The 16,493-nt window shown below is 34.6% G+C and overlaps 1 protein-coding gene across 4 annotated transcripts in view; it reads left to right on the top strand.

The window, feature by feature from the left end:
- Positions 1-16,278, top strand: part of LOC145984024 (uncharacterized) — a 509,229-nt gene extending 492,951 nt beyond the window's left edge. For all 4 annotated transcript variants that reach the window (XM_083117339.1, XM_083117340.1, XM_083117337.1 and 1 more), the window contains 4 exons: positions 2,854-3,112; positions 5,883-5,994; positions 9,282-9,416; positions 13,935-16,278. In XM_083117339.1, coding sequence (XP_082973465.1) covers positions 2,854-3,112; positions 5,883-5,994; positions 9,282-9,416; positions 13,935-14,069 — 641 coding nt within the window. In that variant the 3' untranslated portion in view covers positions 14,070-16,278. The remainder of the gene's footprint in view (positions 1-2,853; positions 3,113-5,882; positions 5,995-9,281; positions 9,417-13,934) is intronic.
- Positions 16,279-16,493: the final 215 nt, after the last annotated feature.

Here is a 16,493-nt window from a genome sequence, read left to right as displayed (position 1 = left end):
TTGAAAATTTTCCAACTGGGAAAGATTAATACAATAGTAATGTGAATCTTAAGAACAAGTGGAGATCAGTATCAAACCAACCAATACATGTTGAATTCTTGCAATGAGAAGATTCAAATAGACGACTCAATGAGGAGAAATTATTTTTATAATTAATTTCAGAAATTCTGGAAAAGGATGTTGGTAAAATGTGTGATGGAATGCAAAAACAATATTAAAAATGCAAAATTGTAAAAGAAAAGCACAAAGTGATTATGTGAAATAAACAAATCGTTTCTTTAATAATAACTTACATCAATGTTGAACAAAATTAGAAAATTACATTGGCAGAATAAACATAAACAGAAATTTCCAGATATACTAAGAAATTTCATTTTCATAAGCTTATGAACCATTGTTAACCAGGAAATGAAACCTAAAAAGTTTTGAAAAGATTTACTGTGCATGGTTGGGAAAGTACAATAAAAGAAGATACAGAAGAAAAATTGTGAAGTCATATCTACAGAAAAGCTACTCCTAGGAACTCCAGCCAGTATGGAAATACTGATAATTTGAACTGTACTGAAGATAACATTCATTTCTGAAATGCCACCAGAGTATGAATTTAAAAAATCCAATAGCACAAGAAGATTCATGTTAATTCTTGCTGTTTTAAAATAATTTTCTGCTGTCACAAGTACATAAGAAGCAATTCTTGGAATCAACCTTGATAAGAGCTCAATGAATTTCATTATCAACTAATAAACTTAGTTATCTATGGACTATGCTTTTTCAGTTTGTGCCAATAAAACCATGACAGGGAAACTTTAAGTTACAAACTATTATAATGATGATGACGATTTGAGGCTTTACAGACAAGATCCTGGCACTATGAATTGCACACTTCTTCAAATGTTTCAAAGATGTCATCAAAGAATGCAACAATAAAACAAACAAAGATAATCCTAAAAAGGAAAGAAATGTCTTATCAAATTTTCTTCCCAAATTTACAGTTTTACAGAATAATCTGATTCTGGAATGATGGTGACTTATTGACATTGCAGAAAGTGTCCTTATAATTTAAATTGAAGTGAAAAATAAACTAGTTATCTTCCTTGGTGGCACAAAACATGGTTATATTTAATTTATGCAAGCAGTTGTACACTGGATTGTTAGTGAAAAAAAAAAGAAAAAAATTAACATCTGAAATAATGACACAATTTTACAGAATACTGGTAATATTACTTTACATTAAAATGTGCAGTATTGATAACAGGATTCTTACTCATAATTAACCAGCTCTGAGCCATTTCCATGAATTTGAAACCAGATCCAACTCTTTTGACATGCTGGATAAGAATTAAAGGTTACAGATGCATATTTTACATGTACATAGTGTCCGCTTGTCAACTATTTTTTACATGTGCTAAGTTGACAAATGTGATTCTGGATTATATTGTACACATGCACAATAGCTAACAATCTTATTTTAAATTAATACAAAATACATCATTTTGTCATGGACCAATTCATCCACAGGAATTTGCATTAATCCTTTCATTACATGCAACTCGGCTACAGGGTGATCACAAAAATATAACTTGAAATTGAGGCAGTGTTATTTGAGGAGGAACCACTATTTTGAGAAAAAGAAATGCTTTGCTTACCACTCGCTGGAAATAATTCTGCAAATGCTCATATTACTTGTATTTAAAATGGAATGTTTCAAAATACAATAAATATAATTTGCATGAGAATTCGTAATTATATGCAGTTACACAGTATATACAATTTTTGATATGCTAAAATGAACTTCTAAACAGTTTCAAAGTCCAATGAAATTCACGTGCAGTCTAGCAATGTTCCTGGAGAATAAACATGCCTGATCAGAACAGTATTTTGAATTGATATGAAGAAAATTTGAGAATCTGTATTTTTTTACAATTATGATGTTTCATATGGATAAAATCTGACTAATAGAAAGAAAGAGTATCAGTGATATTTTTATTAAGGGCATGAATTTACTCACTCACTAAAAAGTAGATTGAACCAATCTCTTGATACTGACAGGTAAGAATCTAAGATAGTTTTGAAAGTGGGCTTAAAATGCAATCTTTTTGATCATTATTGCACAAATATTACTAATATCACTCTATTTTAAAAATATTGTAAGCAAACTATTGCCATGGAGATTTGTTTTAAACCCTTTGAATGTAAGTTTTCACAATTCTAGCTGCCTTGCTGAACAACAGATTACATGATATTCATCAAAGAATCATAATAAAGACTGTTAGATTATGTGAATTTGCGAAGAAAACCTTGGGTGTAAATTTTATGGAAATTATTCCATGAAGAGTGTCAATATAATTGTTTAGAAGATAATGTTCATTAAAAAAAGGAAAGAGTCAGATCCAAAATATTTAATCGGGTAATAACCTTCAAATAAATATTGAATCCTAAATATTCCAGTATTTGCTCTAATCGAAGTGTGAATGTCTTATATAACTTATTATTGCAAAATCTGTGGAAATTTGCACTCGTGAATTCATCAAAATGCACCTGTAATTTGTACCTTTTTGCAGAGAAACCAGATAATGGTAAAAACCACAAATGAATGGAATGGAATATGGAATGGATTTATAACTGAATTTATTGTAATATATTTTCCTTCATTCAATAAAGAAACAATTGTATTCTAATTAATTCACACAGTTTGAACTGAATTTCATTAGATACATTAACCTGAAATTCACTTTTGCATTGGCTACAATTTTTATTGTTTTGTGTACATTTTTTACTTCTGTTTACATATATAATTTGTGTGTGATAATATGAAATAGTTTAAATTAAGTATATATTTTATTTCCATTCCAGGTTATATTGTTGAAGGTGGCGTGTCAATTCCATATGGTGGACGTCAAATTGTTGACCACTTGCGCCACTTTTTGCTTCAGAAGGAATATTCATTAGTGACTGAAGTGGAGGCCTATTTGATTCGATATATCCTGGAGAACATATGTTATTGTGCAGAGCATTACAATATGGAACTGAATAAATTCAGATGCGACCCTGAGGCATTTGAACACAAGATCAGTTTAAAAGATTTTTTCAATGATCCAACCAATCATTGGGAGTAAGTAATGTGTCTGTTCTCTCGTGTATCAGCTTTAATTGAATTCTTATGTAAATAATTATAATAATAAATAAGTTTCAAAAATTTCTTATCAGAGCAGAATAAACTTTGTTTCTCATTTTGTTATATGCTATTTTTATGTAATTACAAATGGAACAGATTAATTAGTCCTCTATAAAATTTATTTATTGGTCAAATTGCAGATAACAATAGTTCTATATATAAGCCCCAATTTAGTGCATTTTTTATAATGAGTACAAAATTGATGTATTGTGGTTTTGTAAAGTAATTCCTAAATAAGGAGGTTTTTTTTATCTAATGGAAAACTTACTTGAATGACCTGGTTGTATTAATTAAGGAGGTGGATGACTATTCAATTACAATTTTCTATCAGATCTGTAGAATATCAGTATTAATTATTTTTGTTTGCACGAGATAAAATTTCGTATAAGTCCACCTTAATATTTATTGTACGGCATCATTATTTTTTTATGTATATTTGTGCTTGACAATTCCATGTTAGTAGTTAACACAGCACATGTTAATGAAATCATATACAAGTTGTTGTTTTTTTCAAAATGAAAATTTGTTTAAAACTTCAACATTTTCTTCAATTTGTGCTGACCGTTAAACAGTTGAATACAGAAGGTTATTTGGGATATATCTGAATTACTTTGTGGTGCTGCTGCCATCCCTGGGATTGAGCTGGAGTGATGGTGCAGCTGTTATGTTGTGTATCGCAGCTTGCAGGTGTTGAAGTGTCATGCACATGGCTGTCAAATGGCACCCAAAGTGAACAGTTATTGGGAAGGGTATGTTGTGGCCCTTTTCCATGCACATTTCTCATATGACCGATTAGTAAAAAAAAGTATCTGGAGAATGGTTTAACCATAAGGATAACCACTGTGAAAGAGTGTGTCCTAGTGCACACAACAGGGGCCTGTTGGGAAACATTCACCCACAAAAGGCATCTGTAAGAGGACACCAGTGTAAGTATCATCTGTTTTGTTAAGAGAAATTCTGTGAATGGCATCTCTGGCTGTAGTGCATTCATAAGGCCTCCTACCATGCTACATTGCTGAACGCAGGAAAGACATCTGTTAGAGTTCAAATGGAGGACTTTGGTCACAATAGACAAAGCATACATTTGCCTCACTGGCAGTGGCAGTGCAGTATTACATACTGCAACACAGATGGCAAGGGGCACAGCAACTCTGTTCGCTACTGCCAGGAAGTTGCTGATATGTAAAGTGGACAGAAATTTAAAGGTGAATGCTGCCTACTTTGTCATGCATTATGACCCCCATCTTCTGTACAGACATCCCTTGTTTGTATGGAGAGGACACTAATAGGTGGGCACACATATGGACAAGGCCTCAAGCCATGCTGCCTGAACATCCCTTCACTTTTATCAGGAGATGGAGGGGGGGGGGAAACATGGATCTATGTTATCCAATTTCAGGACATTCCAGTAAAAAAGCCCTGTTACCAGTCCTATGAATTTGGTGCGTTTGGACTCTTGAAACAATGTCTGAAACATTGCTGTCCATGCACACTCCATGGTCTTTGGCCTGTATTGAGGAATGGGATAGGATTCCCATGCCTGTTCTTCAATGTAATTTGCTATAATGGAGACTTTGGTGCTAGACGATAGTCCAAAATGCTGGTGGTCTGACAGAACACAAGCAGTGGTGGCGGCATGGCATTTCATGATGTCTGTACACCTTTCAAGTCATTCGGATATATCCTGAACAACCTTCTGTATGCTTTGTGCCCAATAAGAATTTTATTCATGTTCCAAGAGGATTTTATAATGTATAATTCTAGAGAGCACTGTCAAATTTTATCCCGTGTGCCATGGAGTTTTATTAATAGAAAATATTGTAACAATGTGCAGAATTTAGCCATTTGTTAGTTACCTCTGCCATTTCTTCTTTTATGGGAGGATGTATCTAGGTAAAATCCTAACACATGTATCTTATAATTCAGTCACTCTCCATAATTTAGAAACATGTCCAGAAATCATCTGGTCAATAACCCAAACTTAAGTGAGAGACCAATTTGTTGCAAGAGGGGAGTTTAAACCTGAACCCTTTGTTTCATATTTTGAAGTGGACCTCTCAAGCATTCATAAACTTTTCCCTCTATTTGAAACACATTGTTTCACCTCTGATGAAGACCCACATTTGCAGGTGGAGGAACTTTACAAGCTCATACCACAGAGCAGTGGCATATTTAAGATTTCATTTCTCAGAGCAGACTGTTACTTTCCTCCCCTTCCCCCCCTTTTTTGCTTTGCCAATTAGTTTTTAGGAGTAGTGTTTTACAAAATGACAAAATGTGAATTTGTTAGCCAAGAAGAGTAAGCTTTAATCACCTTAATTATTTCACTGTTGCAGAGAATTCCTTGTATCTATTCTTCAATCATGATCATTGTTGATACAAGGAAGGTACCTTGAGTAGATTGTTACTTTTTAGCAACAATATATGCACATACTGGATAAATGTTTTCAAAAAACATTTTTGATTTGACATATTCATCAAGCAATAGCATTAAAATATTTTTAATAAACATTATAATTACAGAAAGTCAACTTGACTGTGAATGCCTGTCTTGCCTTGATGTCAGCCAGTCTTATGGATTGAGAATACAAGTGTTCATTGAAAATATGTATCCAATTGTCTATGTAATTTTAATTTTAAAAATACTGCACTATGCATCTTTATTTTTAACACAGTTTGCAGAATAAACACACTTTAACATTTTCAGGAAAGTTACTATTGATGCTGGGCGCTTCCAAACTCCTGAAGGACTCTTCAACCCTGAAGCCTGGGGATTAGATAATCTTGGTGTACACAAAGTTGTGTACAAGGTCATTCAGGTAAACTACTGCTCTTATACACACCTTAGGTAGAATAATAAATATAGCAAGGAATAACTTAGTGACACTGTCATTTACATTACATAAACACATGCACTTGGAAAAGGAATCCTATAATTTGACTGATGTGACATTTTCAAGAAGAAATGCACACACGCACACACTGGTGATGGGCATTAGTCTATTATTAAAATTAGTCATTTGACTAATATTACAGGGTAGCTACTCACTGGGAATTCTGCGTGAATTATTCTCCATAGACGTGAAAAATTACATTTTTTTAAAATAATAATCCCATCAAATTTAAACATATTTATAAATGCTCTGAGGCAACTTTTTCACAGTTTAGCATTTATTTTTATCGAGAAGGAAAAGAAAGTTGTGTGGAAAATAAAACTGAATTCTCTCAATCCATTTACTTTCTTAGTGTCCTTTGCAGAACAATCTATCTGACAAATGGAAGATTATCCAAAGATATGATAACTTGAAGTGGATTTGTTAAATTTGAGTTTGAAATTCTTATGCAATTAATAATTTTTTGTAGGTTAGTATATCCTGTAACATTTGTGACTTGTGTTTGTACATGTTTTTCGAGTCTGAGTATGTGAAATGGCACCTTAAATTAAATATTTTAAATATACAAGATATTGTTTAATTGAATTAGAATTTTTGGATACATTGAAATCACACAGACCCACAGACATATCTATGTGTGTGTGTGTTTGGTGAGAGGAGGTAATACAAAAGGTTGAAGCGGAGAAAACGTCTGCTTGTATGCTCGAATTTTTCTAAGTTTAGTCGAATTAGTAGATTGACTAATATTAGTCGAATTAGTAGATTGGCTAAGTATGGTTGTCTTCACTTTAATTGGCAAATTTTCATAGGAACATTAAAACGTATATTTGTTTCGTGTTTTCTTTTTCAACATCGCACCCCTTTAATTTGATTCTGCATTCCCCCAGCACCCCTAAATGATTAATTCTGGTGCTGCCACTGTTTATATATATTGAAGTGTGACTCAAAGATCTGGGATCAAGAGTCACTGGGATGTAGCAAATTATAAAGCAAGATGTTTACGCTTCATAATGAAGGAAAATATGAGTTATAACTGAGTGAGAATGCTCTCTGTTGTTCTTGAAGAGTCCTGTCCTAGACGAATATGCACGTTGTGTCCATAACTTGTCAAGAGTCCGTACTTCAACTCTGACGTGTGCTCCTCCCGTTATCCCGTACGAAGTGTAGCGATCAGATTTACTAGTTGACTGGGAGATGTGTCCTTCCGGACTTTTATACTCCTACCGGACTAGAGTCCTTCTCCAGTCCTCTACTGGTGAGGTGTAGTACTTTTTCACCTCCATATAAACTCAGCGCATTCCTGGGATAACTTAGATGCTGTCAGCAGAGACAACAGGTTAATGAACAGTGTAAAGAGAGCATTAAACGAGCCTCTTCTCTAACTTCACTCATTATACCTCATCAATATATATAGAGCGAGAGAGATTGATTGATTCTGATTATTTTTGCTGTGGACGAGGTACAAATATGTAGACTTATGGGAAATATTTTGCTTCCCCAGTAAGTAAATGAAGCCAGGCAAAAGTCTCAGGTATCGCTCAGATGAGCACAAGATCAATGCGCAGCAAAATTCGTTCAAATAAAACATAAAATATAGCTAACATGTCACACTATATGCATTTTTAAAATTAGTTTCAATGTTTTATTACAAACTTTCTCCCTGAAAGTGTATACATGATCAAGTAGAATGAGAGTTAGCCAGCGACAATATTTTTTACATTATATAACCCGAAAATTTTTGCGATTCTTGGAACATTTTATTTTTTTTACTTCAAATGCTTATACATTTTGTGTATAAAATATATACTGTAGGCATGTATGAACCTTAAGAATGTTTCACAACCCTCTTGTGTCACTGCTTCCATTATTTTTTACTGTGTGAAGTAAAAAAAATAATTTTCCTTGTGAATTTCATGGAAACGTGTATTTATCTTTTTTGGAATGGCCAAGAAAGTATTCAATTTTAAATATACATCATAATGTTCTTTACATTAAGTACTACTTGATAACATTTTTTTCAGAATTATTGAAAGTTGAAATGAAATTTTTGCTTCTCGGCAACACTAGGTGGGCAGTGTGACCTTGACTGGACTATTTTCATGGCTTTAGCTTTAACTGTATTTCTAGATTGTGACCATTTTGATTTTCAAAAGGCTCCTGCACATTCTCTGGTTTGTGACATCATGATCAAATCATATACAAGATGTTTTTGAGCTATAATTGCAAACTTAATTCGACTCTCACAGAAACTCTTACATTGTGAGTGAAGCAAGAAACCAAGAACTTGAAATCCATTTGTTTTGATATTGACAATATTAACTAAATAGGTGCTAATACTTTCATAGGTTGCCCTTTTGGTGCCCCTCCATCTTGGTGCTCAAGGAAACCACTCCATAGACACAGCTGTCACATAGCACACTACTAACAGTTAAATAATTGTTATTTGCTTAATGTCCTTCTGGAACAACACATGTACGAAAAAGTGTTTGAAACTCTGTATTTGTATTTTTGTTATTTAACATAACTTTTCTTCCAATTTTGGCTAATCATGACAGTGAGGAGGAGTGATGATTAGGTGGAGCGAATGAAATTACAATCACAACTAACACCAGGCTGGAACTTGAACCCATGAATGCCCGTGCCATTTTTAGTGCCCAAGGAGGTGGGCATCCCTAGAAAAGAGCATCAAATGCAGGAACGATTGACAAAATATAGGATTGATAACTAAAAAACAGACATCCTGTCCTTGCCTTTTTAAAATCCTGGACATGCCATTGACATTAGCTGCTTTGCACCAGAGCTCACATACTGCAAACACTTCTATTAATGTTCCAAGGAATGAGACACTGCTGCCTGGCGGGTCTATAAGCATAAAGTCAACAATTGCTCACACAATGAATTTTATTATTGTTGTAGCTATTATTTCTGTGATAAGGTAGGTTGTATTCATTTCCTAAATTCATGTGCAAACACAAAAGAGGAATTGTACTCAGATTTTAAAATTATTATTATTATTTAGTCATTTACTGAATTTCCCTTGATAATTTTAGGCCCTGGTGCTCTGGGTCCAACTGAACCCAACCCCCTCCCCCCATGGTTCAAGTATGTTTTTCATGTAATTTTTAGTATAAAAAGTGCAATTTTTCATACATTCATAGTATGACATGACATACCTCCATAGTTTTCTTATTTATTTATTTATTTATATTTAGGAAAGCAGCCTTGATATCAGGAGGGAATTAGTTCGCAGTATCTGCCTTGCAGGAGGAGTGACAACCCTCCCAGGGTTTGCTGAACGTCTTCATGCAGAGCTGGATAAAGTAACTCCAGCAGCTTTAACACCAAAGGTAAGTGGATGTATATATGAATTGATGGAAGGAACAACCATTTTGTTAGGGTAGTTTTTTTATCCCCTACAGACTAGTATCCTGAGGGAGATTTCATATGGAAGTGACAAGTGACGTATGTCATTTGGGAATGAACCAATAAATCACAATGGTTCAGACTATAGAGGCATGTATTCAATTAGTCGATCCTCAAGTGACAAGCAACACTTGTCATTTTGATGTGAAATATCTCCATAGTGAGTAAAATTTGCAAGATAAGTGAAGGACAGACTCATCCTACATGCTTTCTATTAAGTTAATCAATATTTTAGTCAGCTGGCCTTCGTGGCAGAGTGGTTAGCACAGCACAGGGTCTCATGTTTGAATCCCAGCCTGGGTATGGGTGTTCAATTTCATCATATCACTCATCCTTATCTTTGCGATTAGCCAAAACTGGCAGAAAAGTGAAGTAAATAAACAAAATCAATCAATCAATATTATAGTCAGCAGAAACATGTTGCACATCCTTATTAATGGAATTTTCTCTGAAGTGAAGTATTTATTTTGTTTCCTGTCTGCTATGTGTGGTTCCAAATTGCAGTAGGTAGGTCCATAAAATACACCATAAAATCAGTATTTACATTACGAAAGGTTTTTGCATATTGTCATTTATTTCAACAAATCATTGTTTGCTCACATAGTTGTGAGTTTTCTAGTTCTACAGACTGCAATGATAGTAACGCGATGTAAAATAATTGTTAGTTCATATCTTCAAATGGGTGCAAATAGCAGCCAGTGCTGGCCCACACTTTCAACAAACAAACTACATAAAAATGATATAGTGAAGATTTATGATTTCAAGACCAGAAAAGTAACATAAAATGAACAAAGCACACAAACCTATTTCTAGACCTTGAAAACAAATTTGGAGAATATATATATGGTAGTCAGTTTGATATAATAATAAAACATCCTCATGGAAAAATATTAATTTGAGAAGTTATAAAATCTGACAGTTATGCAACCTCAGGGCCCCTGCGACTAACATAAATTCAAATGTCTCCGTGCATAGTGAAATTTAATGGCTGTTGGCTACACTGACAGTGGTGCTCACATCAGATTGATCTTGTTCAGGGATCAACATTCACTTGTGCAATGTCCTTGGCTTGACATGCATGTTGCATAGTATTTTAGGTGCCCCTCCTTGTGGATGGGTTTCTTCCGGGTCTCATGCAGGCCTCGTGAAGCAGGAGTCTGCCTCATCTCAAATACTCTGAAATTTGCTTTAGAATAGGATGTTTGGAAAAATGCCCAACTTGTATTTTGCTAGTTCACCCCTAATATCCACAATGCCTCAATTACACTGGACAACAAATTTTAACTTTTTTCATGCTTCGGAAATGAAAAGTACATTTCCTTATGGAAAAAGGGTGCTGAATATGAAAATAATAATAAAAATGCTGAATTGGTTAGAGTTTAAGTGTAATCGAAAGAAATATGTGTTATGTGGTGTTAATAGGAAATTAACACGTGTACAAAATGGAAGTTATAAAAACATTACTTAAATGGATATTGCAAATGGCACCTCTTTGCCTGTCGCTTGTATTGTGGTTCTGGAACATCTCTGGTGATTGTCCAACAATAATCAGCAAGCATAGACTTGCTCCATTGGCCCTGATATCGTTTCTCCATTGTTTCTTGGTGGAAATGTTCCCCATGTTCATCGCTGACTGCTCCGCAATTTCCTGGAAATAAGTTTATGTGGGAGTGTAACATATGTATTTTTAGTGACGTATGACACCCCATTGCTTGGTAGGAAGATATTAGGTGCTCCACTAGTTCCTTATAATTCTGAGTCCACACGTTTCCCCAAAAAATTGTAACCACATTTCGAAAAGAGTCCCATGAAATCTTCTCCATATCTTCTAACAGTGCGTCAAATTCAGGATCATTGAGGAGTTCTCGAGTCTGAAGGCCAATAAATATTCCCTCCCTGATTTTAATTCGTGGAAATTTACCTAGAATATACTTGAATGCATCACTGGCTTGGTTCATACCGCCACCGCCAGGAGAGAGGTGGCTGGAGGACATGTTGAACGTTCTTTGTTCCAGGCTCCAAAGATTTACGGAGTGGCCAATCTTTCCTTAAGTAGTGGGAAGCCTTATCATGGCTATCCCACTCACATAAGAAACAGCAGTATTTTGTGTAGCCGAGCTGCAGGCCAAGAAGTAAGGCTAGAACTTTGAAGTCGCCACAAATATTCCAATTGTATTCATTATAATTTATGGCTTTCAGCAGTTCTTCCATGTTGGCAGATGTCTCCTTCAAGTGCACTGCATAACCGATTGGGATTGATGGCAACTCATTTCCATTGTTCACTAACACAGCTATTAGACTTAGTTTTGATGCATCTATGAACAGCCGCCATTCATCGGGATTATGTTCTATGTTAAGTTTACTCATAAGACCAGTCACATTTTTACAACACACTATGTCACTTTCCACTGAAAAATACTTTTCCAAGGGTTTCTGACGTGTCCGAAACACTGATACTTTTAACATCTTCAGCAAGAGCTCTCCACTGCTTGAGTCTGGATGCCAGTAGTTCTGCGCCACTTTTTGACAACCCCAGGTTCCTCACAAGGTCATTTAATTCATGTTGAGTGATCAGATTGCGATTAGATGATGATATGTTGGCTGTGAATTCAGGATCGATGGATGACTAGGAATCTGCAACAGGATTTGGCATTCCTGCATCGAGTTTGGCCACCTCTTGCTCTTCGTCGGATGAATCACTGGAGTACAATGTGGGAGGTTGTGGAACAGGTAGTTCTTCAGAATGTGGCACAGGACGAATAGCTGAAGGAATATTGGGATAAGTGATAGTCCACTTTTTTTTTTTTTTTTTTTTTGGATAGGCCTTTAATTGGAGGAACCATGCAAAAATAGCAGTTTGAAGTATGATCTGTCTGTTCCCTCCATATGCAGTTTGAAGTATGATCTGTCTGTTCTCTCCATATCATTGGAACTGCAAACGGGATGCATGGTCGTTTTCCATGTAGCCAGTCCCGCAAGTTTGTTGAACACATATTACAACAAATGTGTGGTACAAGTGGTAGGCTTTCTTTATGATTGGCATGAAATATCTTTTTTGATCGACAAATGTTATTTCGCCGCAACCATAACAAAAATTGTCTGCACTGTTAACACATTTATGCGACATGTTTCTGGTCAGTAGAGTCATATAATAATAAAAAGAAATAACACCACACACTCATCCAATATCTCACCACAACAACAAACTTACGCGACAAGTTTCTGGTCAGTAGAGTCATAAAACGATAAAAAAAAATACACAAAATTTCGCCACGACCATGTCCGGGAGTTCAAATTCGAACTACACAGGAACATGTAACAACACGTTTCACCTGGCAAAATCTTCAATACAAACTGAAGCGTGATGTGGTTGATGATTCTCGGTCAGCGATCACGTGCTAGAGATAAGGATAGTGATAAATTGTTGAATTGAATTGCTTTATTTTACTTCGCTTCTTGTGCCACTTTTGACTAATTTGCGAAGATGAGGATGAGATGATATGAAATTGATGAATGGACAGTCGCAAACATCCATGCCAGGCCAGGATTCGAACCCGGGACCCCTGGCATCATAGCGCGATGTGCTAACCACTCTGCCACGGGGGCCGGCAAGGATAGTGATAAAGCTAACAGTCAAACAATGGATATTTATTGAAATATGGAGACAGCTGCTGTTGTCACAATCCCTTATTTTGCGTGCCGGAGCACATCCGGCGTTAATGTATTTCTTCGAAATTCGAACCAATCTTCAAAAACAAATGTCATATTCGTTATCAGCACCCTCAAATTAGTAAGAATTGGTTACTTTTATCTCCGAAGCATTTTCATTGTTGACCAGTGTTATTGGCATACACAAGATGTCCCTGTATTTCATGGGTGTCTGCGACATGTCCCCCAGTACAGAGGTGACCTGGAATGTTCACACATTTGGAATTTCCGTAATTTAAATTTTAACTTCACTCCAACAAATGTTCAGTACAAATTAACCCTATATTATCAGATGAAAGTGATTTCATGATGTTATGCAATGAGAATGAGAGGAAAGGCTTTTTTTTTTTCAAAGACAGTGTGGGGAATTTCATGTAGGATGTAAGGAAAGGTTTGTCATTTGGCCCCATAAATAGTCACTGTGAAATTTATTTTTTTTACTTTAGTGTTATTGAGCCAATGCATTTCCACAAGAATATTTATACACTCTCATTATATTCCATTAAAAGTGGTAAAATTTACTTGTTCAATGATTGGTAATCCTAACATATGTAAACTTCCTATGTTTTTAGTTGAATTTTTTGATGTAATTCTATTTTAAGATTTTCCTAATTAATTAGAAGACTTCACCAAGGACTTCATTTTATTGTAGTTGAAGTACTGTCTTATTTAATTTATTTTACAAATTTGTATTATAAGTAATGAAATAAGCAAATACATTATTTATTTCTCAGGTTCATGCTTCTCCATACCGCTACCATGCTGCTTACTTGGGAGCATGTGTCCTTGCAAATTCTCAGGGAGTAGATCAGTTGAAAGTTACTGCAAAGGATTGGTACCGCTCTAGATCAGCCAAAGGTGGCAAGTAACTTGTTGATTGATGTTGAAGTCTAAAAGAGCAGCTACAGTCAAACATGAGAGCATTGATAATGGCTCAGGTGCTCAGTCAAGTTCCTTCTTTATTTCTCATAAAAAATCATGGTTGTTACTTACGTATATTGTTTATGTATGCAGTTCAGAGTATAATCATAAAGATTAGAGCATGGAACTTGAAATATAAAAAAGAGTGAAATGTTGATAATGGACTTGAAGTATGTGGCTGCTGCTTATGTGCTGTGCAGTGGTGAGTGTCACCAGTTTGTTTCATTGTGAAATCTCTTAAGGAATTTACCAGTAACAGGACTGCTGTATTATCAAGTTGATAATCTTGGTGCTTATTCATATTTCATCCCAATTTCCCATGCGAATATACTGTATATTTTTTTCACTAGTATTAAAGTATATAGCATATAGTGAATTATATGCATGTGTGCGTGTGAATATAATTTTCCATTTTGTGCTTCAGAAAAGTGTTAACTTTCCTGCAAGTCCACATATTATCTTTAAAAGATGACAATATAATGCTCAATGATTCTATGAACGAATGAATATATGCAGATAATTTGAAATGATGGTTCTGCCATTTCTTCTTAATGCGTTATCCATGTAATTGTTAAAAGTTGACTTTGCATGTTAAGTACATTTTAAATATGTATATCATCCCCATTGAGATAATGGTTGCTCATTTGATTGTAGAACCGAGGACAATGTTTGTTATACTTTCGTATGAAATACTGAATGAATAGTTGGAGATGTATTTGTAGTGCTTCATTGAAGTCTTGATAGAGAGATGTGGCTAGATACCAGTGATAACTGCCAAAGTGCTTGATGTAACACTGATGAAAGATGAGACAATAATTGTAAGATGTGAGCAAAAAACTTTAAAAAAAAAACTAAGAAAAATGAAAAAAGAAAGAAAGTCCAAGTTATTATGAAACAGGCCTCAATGTTATCCTGTTTGTTGCAATTAACATATAATTAAGTACATAGGTTTTCTGAACTACTTTTATATATGTAATCATTACAGGAGGAAGAATACATGCCATTACCATTAAGTTAAGTGAAGTTGTTGAACAAATAACACTTCTGATGAGACTGTAAGTTGGACATTGCAACTGCTAGGAAGTTTCAAATATCTACAAATTTTCCTAGAAGTCTGAGTAATATTTTCCTGTCCCTTCTTGTTGTTCAATTTGCCATACAGTTTCTCTGGTGTACATATTTCATTAATTTCTTGTGTATTTAAATTATTTCCAGAAAGCTGTTAAATTTGATCTGTCAAATAAATCTTAAACAATTAGATGCCATAGAGATTAAAACAAATGTGTAGATTATCACTGTAAACAGAAAAAAGAACTCTGTAGTATATTATAATGGATCTCTCTGCAATTTAAACATTATTGCATTTGAAAATTATAGAAGTTTTGCATGAAATGACCATGATTATTCTCTGAACTGACAGCCATAAGAGAGCATTCCAAAATGTTTCCTTTGTAAGAATGCAATACATCAGAAAGTCTGTGTGTATTCTCCCTTATTATGTATGATAAATGCATATAATTGTTTGAGTGAGTAAGAATCTGATAGTCCATGTTTAGTTCCATTGTATAGCTGTAAGGAAGAGTGACTGATTGTTTATATTAGTGTAAATAAGATAATATTGACAGATGCCAATGATTGTAATCTCTATTACTATGAAATAAATTACCCAGGAGGCACCTGTACTTATGTTAGCGAATTGAAACATTTGTGATTAATGTTAAATAGAATGTCTCAAACGTTTGAAGTAAACAGTGGATTAAAAATTGTTTGGATAGTTCTATATTTTCAAATTTATTAGTTAAAAGTGGTAAGTTACATTTCAATAATTGCAATATTGAAACTTCGTGTACAAAAACAGTTTTTTTCAGTTTTACATATGTACAACTTCATTTCCTGCATTTAATCCAAAGGAGAGTTGGTATGCAGGAGCTGTGTATAAAAGTGATAGTGATATGTACATGTTAACGAGAAAGAAGCCATTATTACTACTTGTTAGGCACACTTTATGCCAAGTGATCCCATAAACCAACATAGCTTCCAGGGAATATGTGATTAAAGCCATCCTATATTTTATATACTGAAGGGGACCATTTTGTAAGTACATAAAGTGTGGGAAATTGGATATTTATTGTATGTACGTGTTTTAATAAATTCCTTAACATATTTCGGTGTGTTCTTTAATAAAATAGTGTGACATATGTACATGTGGCATGACCAATTACATATAGAAAGTGCAGTGCGATCATAAAGTTGTGCAACCGATGTTCAAATATCTGCTTGATCATACACAACAAAGCCACCACCTTTTCTCAGCAGGTGTCAGCACTGGTGTGTTTCTTAACCAACTCACATTGGTTACATGATGGATGCGG

The sequence above is a fragment of the Lepisma saccharinum genome, chromosome 2 (assembly GCF_977018435.1).
Source record: "Lepisma saccharinum chromosome 2, izLepSacc3.1, whole genome shotgun sequence".
Taxonomy (NCBI): domain Eukaryota; kingdom Metazoa; phylum Arthropoda; class Insecta; order Zygentoma; family Lepismatidae; genus Lepisma; species Lepisma saccharinum.
This window is presented reverse-complemented; position numbering and strand designations above follow the sequence as displayed.